Genomic DNA, 19,487 nt, shown 5'->3' on the forward strand with positions numbered 1-19,487 from the left:
CAACCGTGCTAATCAGAACGTTCTTCTTCTCCTCCCTATGAATTGTCTGCAATCATATCAGACCGTGAGATATATATCTAAGTCCCTCCCGTTTTGGTGGTCCCTGTGATGGACAAGTTCCGACATTTCGTACGGAGTCTTGAGACGTGAGTGGATGTTTAATGCATTTTTGGTAACTTGTTTGGCATGGCCACTGGATCAAGGAATGAGATGTTCCTTCCCCTCCCTTCCCATAACACGCGTCGCGCAGCATCAATCGCCAGCGGCGCAACTTTCCGTGGAGAGCAATACATCACGGCAGATGCCGCTTAGCGCAATCATTCAGGGCAGGCGAGCGGGCGTGCGTGCGGGCGTTCGGGTGGGCAGGCGGACGGATGGATGTGCGGGCGGGCAAGCGGGTTTTGGCGAGCAGGTGGACTGATGGGCGGGCGGGCGAGCGAGCGAGCTCGACTTTGTTGGGATTTAAGTTTTTTGTTGTTGTCCCTGGTGCCGGCCAGGGGATCTGCAAGGTTGCGTCAGCGCGGAGCGCTGGAGGGGAGAGGGGCCACACGATGGGCGGCCGCGGCTCGGGTGGGAAGACGGATGAGACAGGAATGGCTGCCCCCCCCTGCACGGCGTCCTTGGTGAGACGCATCGACACGACTCGCGAAATCCCTTATGCTGACGGGGGGGGGGGGGGGGCAGGGTGGAGAACCCAATAACTAGGGGCAGTGGGAATCTCGCGTTGCGCCGATTCGGTAACAGAGGGGGGGGGAGGGGGGGGGGGGTGGGGCCCGCGGGAGCTGGCATGGCCTGATCCTCCGCAACGAAGCGGCGAAAGCGACGTCGCTGGGCCGCGTCACCGAGACGGGCGCGTTCGAACCGCGCGGCGTCACGGTGGCGCTGGCGAAAGGGCGCGGCTCGGCATCGACGGGTCATACCGTCGGCCCCGTCCATGCCCGAGCTGGCCTCGGTGGCGCGCAGCATCCGCGCCTCCGACACCTCCATCTCCACGGCGGCCGTCCTCTTCTTCAGTTCCTCAAACCTCACCTGCACGACCACGACGCAGCCGGAGGCGGCACGGCGGCAATTAATCGATTCATTATTCAGGCGATTAATCTCAGCTGAACGGGCTAGAGTACCCGCGTATCCTGCACCGTCATCGCGGTTTTGCCAGTGTCTGAGAATGTACGTTCCCCACTGCATACGTTCCGTATTTGGGCAACTTTGAAAGTTACAAGAAGATTATTGAATTGGAATCCAAATCGCAATGTTCGCTGACTTCCTGCGAGAACTTGGCAGGGCCCTCCTGAAAAAGAGTCGGTGGACTGAGTGAGCCTTTCCTGGGTAGACAAGCGCCACAATAATATTTGTTCGCCGAGGAATGCATTTTTTTTGTTAAAAGTTATGTCCACACATCCCTTTGTAGGGCAATTCAATTAAATAGAGACCCCCCCCCCCCCCGTCCAATTCTCCCCCCTCTTCGCAGCCTGGTTCCTGGGCCTCTCCAGCCTGTGGAGCCTCCTCAATACCAACGCCACTGGAGCGGACTCAAATATTTGTTGCATGTAACGATAAAACTAATTGAAATTCCGTTTAGATGGAACGTCTCTCGTTTTGCAAGGGTGGGACCCGGGGGGGGAGAGGTAGGGGCGGCCCCAGGAGAGGAGATGGGGGGGGGGCGGCCCGGGGAAAGGGGGGGGGCCTTACCTGCACTTCACGTAACTCCTTCTCCACGCGGAGACGCTCCGACACCTCCACATCCAGCAGCTGCGCCGTCGTCTCGGCGAGCCGGCGCTCGTCCGTCAGCTCCGTCTGCAGCTCCGTGACCTTCGCACCGCGCCGACGCCACCGGTCATCCCGCTCATCCTAACCCCCCTCGGCAAAACTAACCCAACCGGGCGCATGGCCGGCGAACCGACGCGGCTGGCGCCGGCCGTCTTTGGCGCGAGCGACCGCGCAAAGGACGGCTGACAATTGTCGCCATCATCCTCCAGGAGGACAGACGAGAGGAAACCCTCCACCTGAGTGGCGTAGCATGATAAGCATGGGTCCAGGTGTACCGATTTAAGTGGGGCACATCCCCACTCTCATATTTCTCCCCCTCTCACCCCCCCCCCCCCTCCTCTCTCTCCGTAGCCTAGGCCGGGGTCCAGGTCCACCAATCTCCTATCCCAAACGTGGTGTCGGGGGCGGCCTGTTTGTGGCGAACGGGCCCGCCCGAATCGTCCGGCGAGTGTTTGGGCCCATTAGCGGCCCCCGCGGGCCGTAGAGGTCGCACCGCAACCCCGGGCCGGCGGCGATGGCCGAAGAGGCGAGCCAGTTCCACAGTGGCGACCGCCGGCTCGGCGCGACCCACCTTGCTCTCCAGCCGGTCGCTGCCCTGCCGCAGCTCGTGACGATCCTTCTCCGACTTCTCCAGGCGGCCGCGGAGCTGAGCCATCTCCTCCTGCCGGCAGAAACGCGAGCGCTTTCGTGAACGCGTCGTGGAGAGGGGCGGCCGGGTTGCTCGTGGCTCGGGGTGGGGTGATGGGTGAGGGAGGAGGGAAGGATTATATCGCGTCGTCGCAATATTCTTTCCCACGACAAGGAAGTTGATCGGCAGCGTTGACACGCGGGATGAGCGACGCCGCAGGCCCGGTCGTGACGTGCCGGGCCTGGTGCGAGGTCTCACCTCCTTGTACTTGGCGGGCTCCTCCGAGGCCGCGGGCGGCACGAGGGGCCGCACGAGGGTGAACGCGCGCCACCAGTGCCACTGCCGCACGCTCTCCATCGCGCGGAAATTCCTCTGCAGGCACCGCACGGCCAGATCCTGGACCTGGGGAGAGAATACAAAGAGGCTGGCACGCTGGGTCCGTTCACTGAGCCTCCCAATTTGGTGGGAGATTGTTTGGGAATATTTCCTTATCATCATCATCATCGTCGTCGTCATCATATTATATATAATTAACACCATCCAGTGATAAACCCACAAAAAAACATACAATGTAACTGGTGTTAGGCCAAACAATGACCTTGCGAATTGGGATTACACGCATCAGCAATATCTCCCCCTACTACGGTAATTATAAAAATAGGCGTAATTGTAATAATAATATGATAGTTATAACAAGTATAATCATCATCATCAACCATGATCAGTGAAGGCCTCTCTGAGCCAAAGCCATCTCTCACTCTCTTGCCATGTAAACGCATAATTTGCGTGCAAGCTGATTCCATCACTTTCTTCCCACATAAAGCTAAACCATTCCTTATTTTAATTTGTTAAAGGAATTGGCCAAAAAAAACTACAGCACAAACCGATTTCTGAATGTGACAACTAAATAGAATTATGGGACAGCCCGGCTCATTTAAAAAAAAAAAAGGTTTTCGCGTAAATTCACTTCCACTGTTCGACCAATCACCTCCTCGGCCGCTACCGATGGGCAAAGCCCGAGTGTTGGCAACGAGTGTCGGCACGAAACGACGGCCCGTTTAACCGCGTGGGTCGGCGCTGCCGGCGTTACGATTCATGATTAGTGACAGGGCCCCACCCGGTGATCAATTATAATCAATCAAAATGGTCGGTGCGAATAGCGTGCCAGGCAACATGAGAACTAAAATATTACATTTGTTTTGTTATAATTTTTTAAATTGGGCATTCTTAAATATATGTAATTGTTTGTTGTTAACACTATGAGATCTCTTTTACCAGTGGCAAAATATAATAGTAGGTTTTTACCCTTTTAACTGGTACAAAACTGACACCTTTATTCAAGGCATCATGTTTGCAATGACCACAACACAAGTAGTCAAAAAAGCAAACAAAAAGAAGCAACTCTGATAAAGATGATAATATGCACTGTCCTGTACGCCTTCTGGTGTCATCTGGCCCTACACCAATGGGGACTAGGCTCTAAAGAAAGCCGTCTCGGGTGTGGGCCAATCAACTTCAAGGACAGTGCATATTATCATCTTTATCAGAGTTGCTTCTTTTTGTTTGCTTTTTTGACTACTTGTGTTGTGGTCATTGCAAACATGATGCCTTGAATAAAGGTGTCAGTTTTGTACCAGTTAAAAGGGTAAAAACCTACTATTTGTCTGTTGTTGTTATTGCGATGAGTCGAGACATATCTAACACCCCGTGCCATGCCGTTGTCCTGAATCAACACTGGTAGAGTTACATTTTTATTGAAAGCTTTCGTGTCTGCAGGGATTCATATTCTTGATTCTTTCGGTACGTGACTTTACCGAAAGAACCAAGAATATAGTGGTAGAGTTGTGTCCTTGCCCAATCATGGTCCAGCTTGGCTCGTAAACTCAACAAACAACAAGTCTATGGGCAATGTAAATCTATGGGCAATGTTAGTCTATAGGCAATGCACCACTTCCACGGCTGAAGCAGCATCAGCACCAAATAATGTAGAATATTTTATACCGCTATTATTTTAGACGATTCACTTTTTTTCATTTTCATAAGCATCCGAGCTCGTGCTGATATTTGGTACGATGAGGAGGGGGGGGGCCCTCTCGAGCTACGTGGGCGCCCTACGTCTGTGCACTGCACCTCTATGCCCCCCCCCCCCAACAGCTGCCGCGGCCCCCCAGCCCCCCGGCACCTTTCTCTTCTGTATCCACTGCCGCACGATCTTGCCGCGACACAGCGCCTGGAAGTTGACGATCGTCTCGCAGATCTGAGAGTCCCGCAGGTATTCCAGACTCGCCAGCACTCCGGCTTTGAACACAACCTGCTCGGGGGGAGGGGTTGGGGGGGAAGGCGGGAGGGGGGGGGAGAGTTCAGGTCGTGCAAGGACGGACACAGCCCACAACAGATGGTGCCGAGCCGCTGCCAAGCCGAACATATTGCGGTGGCGCCTGCCACCGGCCACTGCGACCGCCCGCATCGCCGCTCCCCGCGGCCGTGCCACGACGAGGCCACGGCATACGCACATTACAGCGCTCCGCGTGCCGAGCCCGTCGCGCGCACCCAGCAGCAGCAGCAGCAGCGCCGGCAGATCGCGAAGGAGCTGCGCGTGCCCAACTTCTAGGGCAACGTGGTGGCGAGATGTTAACTACCTCGCCTGGAGCGCATAAGGTCGTGGGTTCGAACCTGACCCGGATGCCTGCTGTATATTTGGAGTTTGCACGTTATTTCTCCCCGTGGTCGCGTGGGTTTTTCTCCAGGTCCTGCGGTTTTTTCCCTCCATATTTAGACTCGACGAGTTTTTGGCCGCTGCCATACATTTTTCCACGTGACGACGATGAGCCACTTCGTCGCGCTATCATTTGTGATGGCCGGGTCGTTTCTGAACAAAGAGCTTTCTTCTTGGCTCAGTGAGACCTCACCTGGTAAAACAGATAAGAAATGGTTTCGTGTAGGCCCTGGCCTGCCCTCTGGTGGGGGCGCCCGACATCGCGGTTGGATTGTGTTGAGTGATGCCCAACAGGCCGCGGGGACGGCGGCCCCGAGGGGGCGATCCGCGACGGACGTGGGCGATGCGGTGGTTTGTCAAGCAGAGCCGTGACGAGCCAGTTAACGATGAACGTTTGGGCTAACGTTGGGTTCAACGGTTGGAAGCACCCGCCAATGTTTCCCGAACTTAAATGTAACTGTTGCTATAAGTCGAAGGATTGTAATCTGACCGAGCCGAGTTACGCTAGAGGGCATTTATCATTCGACGTTGGTTCACGCTTGTGCAACTTTCACGACTCCTCACATACAACGCCAAAAAATTGGTGTCGCTCCGATTTTCTACTTTGCTTCATTTTCCATGAATTCCCTTCGATTTGTTTCGATTTGCCTTGACCATCTGCAGGCGGCCCAGGTCACCGTTGCAGACGAGACTGCACCCTGGGCATCTCTTCGAGCGACCCGGCGGATCTTCGGTGAGCGTTGAGACGACTCAAAGGGCTTGCGAGGGGGTCGGCCGGGGAGGGAAGGGCAGTGGGGAGGAGGCGGCGGCGGTGGCTACCTGGCTGACGCCCACGGCGTACGTGCTCCGTTCCAGATCCAGAGCCTCCAGGAGTTCCTCGGCAGCCTGCGCAAAAGACACCGTGGTGAGATTTCAAATGAGGACATTTAACAACAAAATGTAACGTGGATGAATCGCGTTGATTTATTCATCGCTGTCGCGTCGCAAGACGGCGAGCGATGGCGGCGGGCTTGGTGAGGCCTCTGGGCTGCCACCTCTTAGGAGGAGAATAACCCCCCCCCCCCCCGGGACATATCTCCTGTTCCACCATCCCACAATAGTGGAAGAGGAGACATATCCCAGAGGAGAGCCACATGTACATACATCGTCTGGTGCAGTGCGTAAGAATATGTAACATTATTATCGCCGTCGCTATCATTACAGTTTTCAAAGGACAGCGGCAGCTACCTCCTCAACAAGAGGATGCATCTTGGGAAAATCAGGACAGGTGGCAACCCAGGGAGGCCTTCATCCATCAGTAGATAGATCATGGCTGCTGCTGCTGATGATGATAATAACGACGATGATGATAAAATAAGAGAGACAGATGAAGATCAACCCGGTGATGGCCGAGGTCAGGGATCGATCACACACAGCTTCACGCGTGGGTCATAGTTCACGCGACGACGTGTATGAACCCGGTGACCCCAGTTTCATTCCTGGTCGCGGCTGACATCAGTGGCGAGTGACATCCGACGTTCTGAACCGGCGCTGCCCTCTCCACCACGACCCCTCCCCCCCCACCGTTCACCAATACGCAATGACCAGAGTGGTGAAGTACGGCTCAACTGGTGTGACGGGCACTGCACGGGGAAGGCCTTCATTCGATATTGGATTTTTCCACTGGGCGGCACATTATGCTTTATTATGCGAGCGTTGGCGGTATTATATTTGTCCGAGTTTCCTGCTCACCTGGCCTTTTTAGAATACCATTAAGAATTGACATCGACCACCCACTCGCCTGATCACTCACTCACTCGCCCGCCCGCCCGCATTCAGCCGAATATGTCGCGCGTAAATCCTTGGCATGCCGGCGATCTACGCCACTGTCACCCGCACCCACGCACACACACACGCCGCCATCGCTTTCTGATCAAAACTTTAATCTACACCCCGTGGAAGTGTTTTTGCATTTAAAGGAGGAGTCCCGCGGCGCCGACGATGAGATTTCGCTCCGGTATTGAAAAAGTTCCCCTCGTTTAAATAAAGGGCGTGGAATTGAATGCCAGGTTTGCTTAGGGGGCACGGCCCGTGATTTTGACGCTCGCCTGCGAACATGGCAGACGAAGGGCGACCAATAACACTGGTGGTGGGTGAGGGTGGGTGGGGGGGTGCGTGGGGGAGGAGTGGGGGGGGCGTGTGGGGGGGCGTCTGGGGGGGGGGGGGCGTGTGGGGGGAGGGGGATCACCGAGATTGTTCGCGACAGGGAGGAGATGAGAGCGTGGTTTTCGGAGCAGAGTACGCGAGCTGACCAATCGCAAGCACGACTCCGAGCCCCGACCCGAAACAATGCTCATAACCAAGGAACCCGACAGGCCACTGGGAGCTCACATTAAACTTTCCAAAGAGCCAGCCAACAGCTGGTGCTAACCCTACCGTTAATACTGCCCGTTAATGTTGACCCTAACCGGCTAGCCATCCAGCGACCATAACTTGCCTTCTTAAAGCCAAACGAATGCTAGGCCTGCCTCTAAGCCTAGACAGGGAGCCAGTAAGCCCCTCGAACTAGCTCTACCCATAACCATAGCCTGCTAGTCAGTGTCCCTGCAGGAGACTAACTCTACCCCTAACCCTAACAAACTAGCCAGTCGGCCTCTAGCGCGGGCTCTAACGCTCTTGACCACCTGAATGGCAAACTGCAGTTGTAGCTCTGCCTTACGAAGGAAGAAGACTTCGCACTAACCAAAACTAGCTCGCCAATTACCCTCAAGCTACTAACTCTACCCCTAATAACTCCTACTTGGAGGTACAAATAATTACATTTGGTGGGACGGGGGGGGGGACAGGGAGGGGGTGGGGGATGAACAAACATTCGCTGGACGGAACAGCTAGCTTTGCAAACACTTGTTCCAGGGGGAACAGACATGCAGGGGGAGAGAGGGGCGGAGAATGAGGAGGAACCGATATCCGGGGCACGACGGACCCGTCGGTCGTCGGTGGCGATGTACTGCCGCCCGTGCTTCTTGCACAGCTGCGGAGCGAGGACCTCGAAGCTTCGGCGGAACTCGCTGAACGACATCTGGTCGGGATAACCTGGAAGCCACGATGGGGGGGGGGGGGGGGGGGGTTGAGACGGGAGAGGCGATGAGAACGGAGGGAGCAGTGGCGGTTACGGCTCGGCTGCCGTGCAAGCAGCCGCAGAAGCAGCAGTCGCGGCAGGCCTGGCTAACGGTAATTATATTTCGTTTTTTTTTTTTACGTGCGACTGTTGCACCCGTGGCGGCACTATGGAAATAAACCATCAAAAAACTATTATTTTATTATTCCAGACAAGGCGGAAGGCCCACTGAGCTATGTAGCTCTTTTTCAGAAGCAACTTGGCTATAACAAATGATAGCCCAACGAAGTGGCTTATCACGTGGAAATTTACAGCAGCCAAATACTCTAAACGCGTGATGCTGATTCTAAATGTGGATCGAAAAAACCGGAGGATCCGGAGAAAAATCCATGCAACTAGAGGGAGAGAGGGAGACACGCAAACTCCAAACATACAGCAGGTGTCAGGGTCGGGATCGAACCCACGACTTTCTGTATACCAGGCGAGGGGGTTAAAGTCTCACCACCGTGGTGAAATGGGAATGGAGCCAAGGAGAGAAAGCACGGGGACAAAAAGAGAAGAAGGGGAGAGATCATTGGAAGCCGATGCTGGTCCTCACCCTACTCTTACTCTTAGTTTTTTCGGTAAAGTCACGTGGGTAAAAAAATGAAATTAAAATTAATACAAATAAAATAATAAAAATCACGACGTTTCGGAGGCAACACAAGTCTCCGTCATCAGGTGGGACCGTCACAGCCAGATCTGCTGTATCAAGCAAACCGTCACAGCCAGATTTGCTGTATCAAGCAAATCTGGCTGTATCAAGAAAATCTGGCTGTGACGGTCCCACCTGATGACGGAGACTTGTGTTGCCTCCGAAACGTCGTGATTTTTATTATTTGATTTTTTATTAATTTAAATTTAATTTTTTTACCCACGTGACTTTACCGAAAAATCTAAAAGTATGAATCCTTGCAGTCACAAAAGCTTCAAATCTAGGTCCTCACCCTGCCTGTGGAGTCGCAGTGCGTCCACCAGCTGGCAGGCCTGGGCCTGCGCCCGCAGGAACGGGATGTCGACAGAGGTGGCGCCGGAGACGCCCCCGGGGGCAGCGCTCGGGCGCAGGCAGAACACGAAGTGGACGTAGGTCTTCCGCACCATGTCCAGCAGCGCGTCCTGCACGGGGGGGGGGGGGGGGGGAGGAATCATCGAAAGAGTCGATTGTTACGGGAGGCGGCGGTTGTGATCCAAGTAAGAAGAAAATGTACACCGTAAATTATTCGTGTGGACTCTCCGAGCAGCAATCATTGCCCCCTGCTGCGAAAACCTGGCAAGACCCCCTCCTGCGAAAGAGTCACGAGACTCGGTAATACAACCGGACGCCGCGAGCACAACCGGCAATTAATTATGGGAGAAAGAGAGCGAAAAAATAAAGCTACCAAACTCCTGAGCGAAAAAACAAAGACACGAACTCCTCCTCTCGCCCGTGTCCACTCACCACCTGCAGCTTGACGTGCGCTGTCAGAGACCGGTGCCTGCCGCCGGTGCCGCCGGTGCTGAGGCAGCGGCGCACGGAGGCGGCGCGGCGAGACGCCGACTGCGAGGGCCCGTCCAGGCCCGCGATGGCACCGCCCAGGACACGGAGGGCGCCGGCGCTGGGAGCGAACGGCTCGCTGAGCACCGCCCTGCGAGAACGGCGTCGTCCAGGTAGGGGGGGGGGGGGGCGGGGGGGGCAGACGCGGTCGGGGGGGGGGGGTATGGCGGGTGAGGGTCAGAGGGGTAAGGAAACCCATTTGCTGTACTGGCCGAGGGAGCAGGGGTCGCAGACCGGGAGACATCGGAGGGGAGATCTGAGCTGGTACTGCTGAGATCCAGGAATTCGAATCCTCAAGCGCTGCGAGCGGATGGTGAATCGGGGCGACTGCCCCAGGCCCCACGCTTTGGGGGGCCCCCCGCTTTAACGTCACGGTAGCAGATGTAATACTTCCGGTTTAGTTCGGGGGTCCCACACAGTGGGATTTGTCCCGGGCCCCGACCCCCCCCCGTCACCGACGACCATTAAAAAAATATACTAAATTCCAACTTTGAGAACTCGTGTTAGCAATGTTAAGAGAGTTTCCTTCCCACTAAAATTGCGCCGCTGGCCAGCAGACGGCAGTGCAGAAAGGGAGTTCGCTCGCAAGCCCATCTGTGCGCATCGTTCGGTGTTAGCTCCTGGTACATGAGGTGGCCGTTCGTACGCCGTACCCTCTGTTTTGGTTCAAGTTCAAGTTCATTTATTAGGTATAGCCCTGTGAGCCATTCGGCTCTTGAATGAGGTGCAACCGCAACAAACAAAAAACAAAAACATGAACAAGAACACATCTTAAAGTGAATATGTGACTAAGTGCAAACAGAAAATCCAAGAAAAGACAGCTAAATATCCAGCCGGTCACGGCACACCGCTGTGTACTGCCCCCCTAAAACCACCCCCACTGCACGCACCGTGCCCCCCCCCCCCACTGCACGCACCGTGCCCCCCCCCCACTGGACGCACCGTGCCCCCCCCCCCACTGCACGCACCGTGCCCCCCCCCCCACTGGACGCACCGTGCCCCCCCCCCACTGGACGCACCGTGCCCCCCCCACTGGACGCACCGTGCCTCCCCCCACTGGACGCACCGTGCCTCCCCCCACTGGACGCACCGTGCCCCCCCCCACTGGACGCACCGTGCCCCCCCCCCACTGGACGCACCGTGCCCCCCCCCCCCACTGCACGCACCGTGCCCCCCCCCCCCACTGGACGCACCGTGCCCCCCCCCCCACTGGACGTACTGTGCCCCCCCCCCCACTGGACGCACCATGCCCCCCCCCACTGGACGCACCGTGCCTCCCCCCACTGGACGCACCGTGCCTCCCCCCACTGGACGCACCGTGCCCCCCCACTGCACGCACCGTGCCCCCCCCCACTGGACGCACCGTGCCTCCCCCCACTGGACGCACCATGCCCCCCCCACTGGACGCACCGTGCCTCCCCCCACTGGACGCACCGTGCCTCCCCCCACTGGACGCACCGTGCCCCCCCACTGCACGCACCGTGCCCCCCCCCACTGGACGCACCGTGCCTCCCCCCACTGGACGCACCGTGCCCCCCCACTGCACGCACCGTGCCTCCCCCCACTGGACGCACCGTGCCTCCCCCCACTGGACGCACCGTGCCCCCCCACTGCACGCACCGTGCCCCCCCCCACTGGACGCACCGTGCCCCCCCACTGCACGCACCGTGCCCCCTTTCCCCCCCCCAACTCACTTCTGCGAGTCCTGCAGCAGCGTGGCGGCGTTGTGCACCGAGGGGTTGTGCTTGGCGTGGGCGACCCACCCGGCGGCGTCGTACCGCACGGGCAGCGCGCCGCGCGCGTGCCGCACGCTGAAGCAGCACGGCTGATCCTCCTTGTGCACCGCTGCCACCGCGTCGTCTGTAAGCCGTGGGGGGGGGGGGGGGGAGAAGGGGGGGTAGGGGGGGGGGGCGTCGCAGCCGTAGGTCAAGGTGCGGTCTCGCCAGCGCCGCTCCTCGTCGCGTCTTGTTGAGTTTGCGAACGGTATCGTGGGCGGTTTGGAATGACTGTGAACTTTACGTATGTTCTACCACCGCCACCACCACCAACAACGCCGCCGTCATTGTCATCGTCACAACCATCACCCACCACCATCAGCATCATCATCACCACCATCAATTCCGTCATCTCCATCAATACCAACGCCAGTACCCCCGTCATTACGTCATTACAACCACGACCATCACCACCACCACCAATACCAATATCCGCCATTCGCCACTAAGTGACGGTGACGTGGCCACGGAGTCTGTGTCAGGTGAACTTTGAGGTCACGTGATGTGTGCAAGGGCTCGCTGACCGGATGTCACTCGGCAGACCCAGGTGCCATGGGTTGACTGACAGAGATGACCGGCAGATGCCCCACCACCACCACCGTCACCACCACCACCACCACCGTCATCACCATCAATACCACCGCCACTCCCCCCGTCATCACAACCACCACCCACCGCCGTCCCACACCCACCCAATACCACCCTGCGAGCCACCCACCGGCCGTGTGCCCGAACGCGGCGACGAATTTCTCGACGAGGTCGTCGTCCGTGGCTCCCGGCGTGGCGGCCGCCTCGTCCAGCAGCCACAGCAGGCCACGCCGCTCGCCCCCCGTGGCCCCCACTGAGCCCCGCCCACTGCCCAGGACCTGCGCGCGACGAAGACGGCGTGAGTCCGGTGTCGGGGGGTGGGCGGGGGGCACCGCGACTTTGCCCGGCGGCGACGCGGTGGAGAGGCGGCGGCGCAATTCGCCGCCAGCTGCAGCGGCGGGGGGCTCAAGGTTCGAGGCCAAGGCAGCGGGCCGTCCCTGGTTGTGCTCGTGACCAGAGTGAAGGCACGCGCCATTCAGGACATTTAATGATACTGGAGGAATTCGATGAGCTATAAAAGCAATTTTTCACAGATGTCCAGTAGTTCACAGAAGCTCACAGATGCCCAGTTGAGCTTGGGGGAAGGGTGTGGGCTCGTTGTGCGTCTGTGTCGCGCTCCCAACTTTGGCAAAATTTCCTAAATTACCCGCAAGTTCTCGATTGGCAAAACCCCCATCGGCAACATTGCCCGCTGCTGTGAAAGAACTGCAGGGGCTGTGTCTGTGGAACAACAGCGGCCCTTGCCGCGATTAGAACGATCGCACGAACACCGAGCGAACTGATCATTTTTATTGTTGTAATTATTATTATTGTAATTATTATTGTTGTGCCCCATACCCCACAATTCTGCAGGAGTCTACAGAGGCTGGCTGGCTGCTGATGACCAACAACAACAACTGTTAATTTATAACCCCTTGTGTTAATCCACCCCCCCCTCCCCCGTCGTTTGACCATACTTCACCACTCCCGTCTGTGCGATTCGCCGCAAGGGCCCAGTGGGCTGAGGCTGCCATCCGTCAGAGTTGGGGCTGCGGTGATCGCACTGCGCTACGAACCCCAGCGGGCACGAGTTGAATACCTCCCGACAACCCGGGCTATAGTTAACACGCTCCGGGAGCGTAATGAGCGTGGACCCCCCCCCCCCCACTGGTGCCAAAGCTACGAGTTAGGGCCACCCCCTTGAAAACCACCACGCGATATTTTTTTCAACAACAGTTTAAAAGAACAACAACTCATTTAAAACGCGGTTTCAATTGCTTTTTTTTTTTACGAAAATGCCTTCATTTACCTTCTACGTTTCATTGGCATTTAATTACAGCAGTCACGTAATATTGCAAAAGAGGTAACTACGGAGCTGTAGTGGCTGCGCCCCAGTAGCGTGAAATGTCCGAGGCCATGAGCGTAACGACGGCGTGATGAAGGCAAGAGGAGCCCGCGTCATATAACAGCCTCGAGCTGCGACCGTGCGAGACAAATCAAAATACTGGGGCCCCACATGACCGATTTTGGCACCCCCTGAGCTGACAATGTCGTGACTAGGCCACTGACAATGTAGCTACTACGCCACTGACGCACGCAAAACACGAAGCGATACGCACACTCGCACGCAAATTACCCACACAGCTGCCAATCAACATTGCCCCCCTCCCTGCCCACCCCCACATCAATAAATTATTCATGTTAAAATTTACTGACTGCTGCCAGCCTCTATTGGAGTGGCAAACGGGGAACGGCGCATCCGCGCGATCCCCCGCGTCGAGAGATGTGATTTTCGCAATGCGGCGTTTTGTAGAAAAGGCGCTCGCTCGCTCGTTCGCTCTTGAAGTTGAAGCGTCAGATGGTGACGGGCGGCGTTCACTCGGCGTGCGTGTCAACTCGCTGCTCGGTTCGAGTTGGTGGGGCGGGGGGTTCCTTTCCCCACTTTCTCCCCCATTCAACTCAAACCGCGCGTCTCACCGCCGCCACGTGGACGCGCACGCGGCGTTGCGTAACCTACAAAGATAAAGATCCCCCCCTCCCAACCCCGTGTAGCCTTAACAGACTGTTGGGGCAAGTGCTGTTAGCGAGTAGCATAGATGAAGGCCTGGAAGGGCACACGAGGGGGGTAGGGGTGGCCAGCACCACGCTTGGCCGCCTTTGTCTCCCCAGTGGTGATGTACGTATGTTGAACTCTGAGCTACGCAAAGCAACATTGATGGATATACATTCCCATGAGAGTACGGTAAATCCCACACCACAGCAGCAGCATCAACAGCAACAACAGCAGCAGCTTAGAACTACTTGCGAAGGGCCGTCCAGACAGAGTCGATCAGTGATTCAGAGGGACTCGAAAATGGGCAACATTCGAGTCGCTATGATGGACGTGTGTATATTGAACTTCTTTCGCACCGTACGTGCTAACAAACTAAACACAACGGCAAGTAGTTCCGAAGAAATTTGTTTTTTTAATCTATTTTGAGGCTGAGTCGTCCAGAGGGAATGAGGTGGAATCAGCTAACGGTGTTATCATCGCCTGGAATGTCACGTGATGCCAAGACAGTCACAAGGGGACTTTGAGGAGGGGGGGGGGGCTGTTCCTCTTTATAAGAGTTTTTTTTTGGGTTCGATCGCGTGAATATAAATGTGTCGTTAAACTCGCCACCACCCGACATGACCAATTAGTGAGGTCTGTCACGTGAACAAAACGTGACAATTCGTTACTCGTTTAGCACACCCGTGTGTTCGAGAGTGAACCCACAACATTTGCAATTCGAGAACGGCAACGTTTACTATTCTAGTATTTAAGAACGAAACAGGAGGATTTCTCCAAAAATCTGGCTATCGCCTGATTATGCTAGTTTTAATTACTTGCGAAACGTCGTACTCAAATTGTAAATGTTGTGTGCTGTACTAATACCGAATTGGTACGTATTGTTTTACGTCACAACCCTTACTAATTGGCTGTATCGGGTGGTGGCAGGTTTAACGACACATTTATATTCAAGCGATTCAACCTAAAAAAAAAAAACTCGATTATGGATGATATTGGTCGCGAAAAGCCTGCGACGCGTTTAACTGTTCCTCTCTAATATGGGACCTTTCTGGTGCGGATCGATTCGTTTCGAAGGCAAAGCATTATATATTATCGGACCACGTTTTTTTTTGTTTGCATGTTCACCACATGCACGTGCGGGTAGTGCGGACGTGATTCCTTGAATAAGGATTCCGTTTGGTGTTTGAACATCCTAACGCAGCTGTTGTATGGCCAGTACGAGATCAAACCCATTGTAATGCTCGACCCTCTCTGTTCGGGCTGAAGGCTCTCCGAGCCGCCATGCGGTGACGCTGTGGCACAGGGAATGAAGTCTCCCACCACCCTCCCCCCTCCCTCCCCACCACCGAACTCCCCGAAGCAAAGAGAGTCGGCAATTGAGAAAGGAAAAAAGAAACTAATCCTAATAGGTTGCCCATTCGTCGGCTAATTTAAGCACTATTCATGCACAAATTGTATTTAATGCGATTCTCATCAGGCCCCGTGGTGTGAACAAGTGCGCTCTCCATCTCGAATCTTCTCTGACCTCTCTCTATTATTCATGTGCTGTGAAGAAGGGCCATTGCCCGAAACGTCGCCTAGGACACGTATTTTTGCGTTGCGTTTTAAGGCCACGCGCACACACACACACAGTGTTATTGAAGAATGCGTTACGTTTGTTGTTGTTATTATTTGTGCACGGCAACCAATGGAGTATCATCAAATAATTTGAGATTGAGATGCGTTCTCTAACCCAACCACCAACTTCCTGTCTCCCGGTGTGACTCCAAGCACCGCTCCTTTGTCAACACTGTTTAGCCCTTTCTGCCCCCATCGTCTTCGACAATGACCGTGCCGTTTGGGACTCGTACGCCACAGCGGGCAAGTCAAGAGACGTCGATGTTGAACGTTGCGGGGGGACAAAATCAAGTGAGCCGGAGGGATTATTGGCCAACGGTCGAGAGGTCGCCAATGTCGAGAGGTACACTGGATGCGGGTGAGCCGGGTGCGGATGTATTTCCCGGTGTGGCTGGTCGATGAGAATCAGTGGCACAAGGTAGCGACGGCCCCCAGCGTGAAGAATACTGGATGTGGCGTGCGGGAGTGGGTAAATATACTGAAACAGGTGGCACGTGGCCAGAAGGCAGCTATGGTCCACAGGGAGCGGTATACTGGACGTGGTGTTCCGTGTGGGGGCACGTGACTAGCGGGGGAGACATCACAGCGACGGTTGCCACTCCGCTGCTCGTGACGCGGTTGTCCGGCTTGACCGCCCGAATGTGAAATTGTCGCTGTGTAGCTCTGCCATCTACATCAGCAGCCGTACGGAAGAAGCGAGTTGCCACGGCTCACTCGCGAGATGTGTACTGGATGTGGTGTGCCGAGTAAGTGGGAGAATTATATCCCGGGCCGCTGCTTGACTGGATTCGGTGACACGTGGTTTGGGGACAGGCACGGCTCGTCAGCGAGAGGAATACTGGACGTGGTGTGCCGGCGTGACGGGTCACCTGTGCGGCCTGGGAAGCGGCGTCGACGGCGCTGACGGACGGCGCGCAGCTCAGCGGCTCCTCCTCGACGGCCACCACGATGTTCTCCTGTGGGACACCACAAAGACAAAGATGCCCCGTTTAGCCTTGACAGACTGTCGGGGCAAGTGCTGTTAGCGAGCACCTATGAAGGCCAGAACGGTACACGAGGGGGTGGGTAGCCAGAATCACGCCCGACCGCCTTTGTCTCCCCAGTGGCGATGTTTACACACTGCACCGGGTACTCATTTGAGACCGAGTCGACCTAGGGCAGGCCCAGGACCGGTTCAGTCAATCGTCACTGGGTGTTGGCCGTGAGCGGGAATCGAACCCGGGTCGCCGGGTTCATAGCGCAGCGTAGCGCTAACCGCTACACTACCGCTCTCCACACCGCACACACCACACACACAGTGCCACCGTCACGTTCACCGGCTCTCTCCGCGGTGTCGCCGTGTTTCGCCGGCGTCGCCGCCTCTCTAACTCTCTTTCTCTCCCAGGGGCTTCGTTTCTCACCGAACCTTTTCTTGGGTCGGTCCGTGACTATGCGGGAGCCGCAGCCCACGGCGAGAGGTCATCCTGAATGTGGTGCGCGGGAAATATCTCCCTGGGCTGCCGACCAGGATGAACCCCGCTTGTCTGCTCGTGTCCAATTGCCCGATTCACAAGAACGGTGGAGGAGGAGGAGGAGGCATCATCACAGCAGTGATGCACCACTCCGCTACCCACTCCACGTAACGCTGACGGTCGTTGCTCTGACATCAACATCGGCGGTTTAATGGAGGGACCTCAGAGAATCACACGACTCACGCAGAGGTCCACACTGGGTCACGCGGAGCGCGATACGAGGGAGACATCGCCAAAACGTCGCCCATACGCAGCAGGAGACTTCCCCACCTCGATGATTTTGCTCTCTTTCCACGGCTTTCCTCGCCGTGTCGATGGTGCGGTGTGAGACCGCTTTGTTGTTGTTTTTGTTGTTGTTCTTGATGTTGACGTTGTTGTTGATGTTCGTGTTGATGTTCTTGTTGATGTTGCTGATATTGTTGTTGGTGATGTTATTGTTGTTGCTGTTGTTGATGATGTTCCTGTGGATGTTGCTGTTGTTATTGCTGATGTTGCTGTTGTTGTTGCTGTTGTTGCAGATGTTGTTGTTGCAGATATTTGTATTTGCTGTTATTGATGCTGTTGTTGTTGATGGTGTTGCTCTTGTTGAGGTTGTTGATGTTATTCATGTTGTTACTGTTGTTGTTGTTGTTGCCTTGCTCAATCTTGATGAATCGAATCTTGATAAATATCATTAAGGCAATATTCATTTATTCATATTTAGCGACTTTCTTACTATTTTATCGATTTCGCACTCCTCGCGTGTTTTTGTATCGCTTGCCGTTGCGACTCGCTGAACCCGTGCCCGATACTGTTGTGACTCGCTGACCCCGATACTGCACAACTGTGAAAAAGAGCTTCAGAGCTCATCGGATTCCTCGTCCGGCACTATAAATCAAGACTCCTCCGGCACGTGTCCACATCGCCCACTCCGTTTCCTCCTCTTTGGTCGCCTACCACGGCGCGCGTGGTGACCCGCGACCCTTTCCCATCACCCACGCACACTGTCCCAGCGTTCGGGTCAGGGTCCGGGTTTGTTTATGAAATTGGAAATTAATGCCGCTCGGGGGTGGAAATGGCGAATAAATCCCTCCGGCGCCACCGCCGCCGGCGCTGGTGGTGGCGCCGGCGGCGGCGTCGATCTTCCCTGCCGCGGTAGATCACCGTCAAGCGGCGGAACGCCGTTAAATTCCGCCCCCACGATGTCAATTCTCTCCCCTCCGTTCACTCCCCTCCGTGTCCCGTCGTCTATTCCGGACACCGTTTACTCTCCCCGCCCATTACTCTCCCCGTTGTTTGCTCTCCGTGCCGTGTGCGTTTCTTACGCGCCGTTCGCCGTCCCCGCCGTTTACGGCCGATGTCATTACAACTGCCCACGCCGCTCACTCGCGCTGAGCCGCTTACTCCCGGGTGTTTACTCGCCACCCGCGGGCGGATCCGTGCGGGCGCAACGCAAAGCCCCGTGTCCCAGCGTAGGTGGCGGAGTTAGGGTCTGAGCTCCACACCGCACTCACGTGCGCACACAGGCACACACGCGCGCTCGCACACTCGCCCATGCACTCGCGCGCACACTCGCTCGCACGCTCGGGTGTACGCACGCTCGCGCGCACACACACACGTGCACACGCACACACACACGCGTACACTGGCACACTCGCAGCACACGCTCGTTCTGGCGCGCACCTCGCGGAGCCGCTCGAGCGGAGCGGCGAGCGCTCGCTCGTGGAACAGCAGCTGCAGGCGCTCCTGCGCGTAGTTGTGCGCGAGGTCGGAGAGCGAGCCCGCGGGGCGGACCGGCCCGGCCGCGCCGCTCGTCCGGAACCCCGGGGCGTCCACCAGCAGCACGGAGCTCAGCGTGTGCTGGGACGAGCTCATCGACCTGCGGGAGGAGGTCAGCCCCGGCCACACCACCACGGGCAGCGGCGGCGGCACCATCAGCATTGTCATCCTCGACCAAATCGCTCTTCAAAAGCCAAAGTGGTTCTCCTGCCCAAGCGAGCGTTGCGTCATTGGTGCTCGGCACTCTCGGCTCTGTTTACCGCCCTGAGCCAGGACATTGTGTGCTGGCATCATGGCCCAAATTGGCCAAATCTTTTTCCAAATTACCAAATTACCCGCAAACTACTCAATCGGGTTTATACAGAGCAATCATTGGCCCCCACCCCTCCGAGTGGGTGAAACTTCGCAGGACCATTCTGAAAATA

At 56.3% G+C, this 19,487-nt stretch overlaps 1 protein-coding gene across 1 annotated transcript in view; it reads right to left on the reverse strand.

The window, feature by feature from the left end:
* The window catches only part of LOC144932947 (unconventional myosin-XVIIIa-like), a 75,867-nt gene that overhangs the window by 26,315 nt on the left and 30,065 nt on the right, over positions 1 to 19,487 (reverse strand). The window contains exons 17-29 of the mRNA XM_078857347.1: positions 18,967 to 19,162; positions 16,611 to 16,749; positions 12,275 to 12,532; positions 11,476 to 11,641; positions 9,686 to 9,872; positions 9,195 to 9,363; positions 8,074 to 8,183; positions 5,931 to 5,996; positions 4,578 to 4,706; positions 2,654 to 2,797; positions 2,339 to 2,428; positions 1,690 to 1,809; positions 921 to 1,029 (exon numbers count right to left, since the gene is read on the reverse strand). Coding sequence (XP_078713473.1) covers positions 921 to 1,029; positions 1,690 to 1,809; positions 2,339 to 2,428; positions 2,654 to 2,797; positions 4,578 to 4,706; positions 5,931 to 5,996; positions 8,074 to 8,183; positions 9,195 to 9,363; positions 9,686 to 9,872; positions 11,476 to 11,641; positions 12,275 to 12,532; positions 16,611 to 16,749; positions 18,967 to 19,162 — 1,883 coding nt within the window. The remainder of the gene's footprint in view (positions 1 to 920; positions 1,030 to 1,689; positions 1,810 to 2,338; positions 2,429 to 2,653; positions 2,798 to 4,577; positions 4,707 to 5,930; positions 5,997 to 8,073; positions 8,184 to 9,194; positions 9,364 to 9,685; positions 9,873 to 11,475; positions 11,642 to 12,274; positions 12,533 to 16,610; positions 16,750 to 18,966; positions 19,163 to 19,487) is intronic.

The sequence above is a fragment of the Lampetra fluviatilis genome, chromosome 6 (genome assembly GCF_964198595.1).
Source record: "Lampetra fluviatilis chromosome 6, kcLamFluv1.1, whole genome shotgun sequence".
Classification (NCBI taxonomy): domain Eukaryota; kingdom Metazoa; phylum Chordata; class Hyperoartia; order Petromyzontiformes; family Petromyzontidae; genus Lampetra; species Lampetra fluviatilis.